Raw genomic sequence first — 306 nt, 5'->3', positions numbered from 1 at the left:
AACGCAACTACACCCACCCACAGCAAACGAACAAGAACAAACCCGGAGCAGCGTCCGTCACAATCCGACGCCATCTTTTCCATCTCCCAACTAACGTCCTCCCCCCCCCCTCACCTACCCTCAGCCCACCACCTAATCCCCCCTTTCCTCCCCCATTCCAGAATCAAGGAGTTCGACCTGATTCCCGTTCCAGAGAGCCAGTACGGAGAGTTCTTCATGGGAGACTGCTACATTGTTCTCTACGCTTATCTCGAGGGGAACAACACACACTATCTCCTGTATTACTGGATTGTGAGTGTTTGGGGA

The 306-nt window shown here is 53.3% G+C and overlaps 1 protein-coding gene across 1 annotated transcript in view; it reads left to right on the top strand.

Annotated features, from left to right (window-relative positions):
• The window catches only part of LOC119592376 (villin-1-like), a 108,943-nt gene that overhangs the window by 83,736 nt on the left and 24,901 nt on the right, over positions 1-306 (top strand). The window contains exon 12 of the mRNA XM_037941198.1: positions 162-291. Within this exon, the coding sequence (XP_037797126.1) occupies positions 162-291 (130 nt within the window). The remainder of the gene's footprint in view (positions 1-161; positions 292-306) is intronic.

This window comes from Penaeus monodon, chromosome 30, assembly GCF_015228065.2.
Source record: "Penaeus monodon isolate SGIC_2016 chromosome 30, NSTDA_Pmon_1, whole genome shotgun sequence".
In the NCBI taxonomy this organism is placed as follows: domain Eukaryota; kingdom Metazoa; phylum Arthropoda; class Malacostraca; order Decapoda; family Penaeidae; genus Penaeus; species Penaeus monodon.
This window is presented reverse-complemented; position numbering and strand designations above follow the sequence as displayed.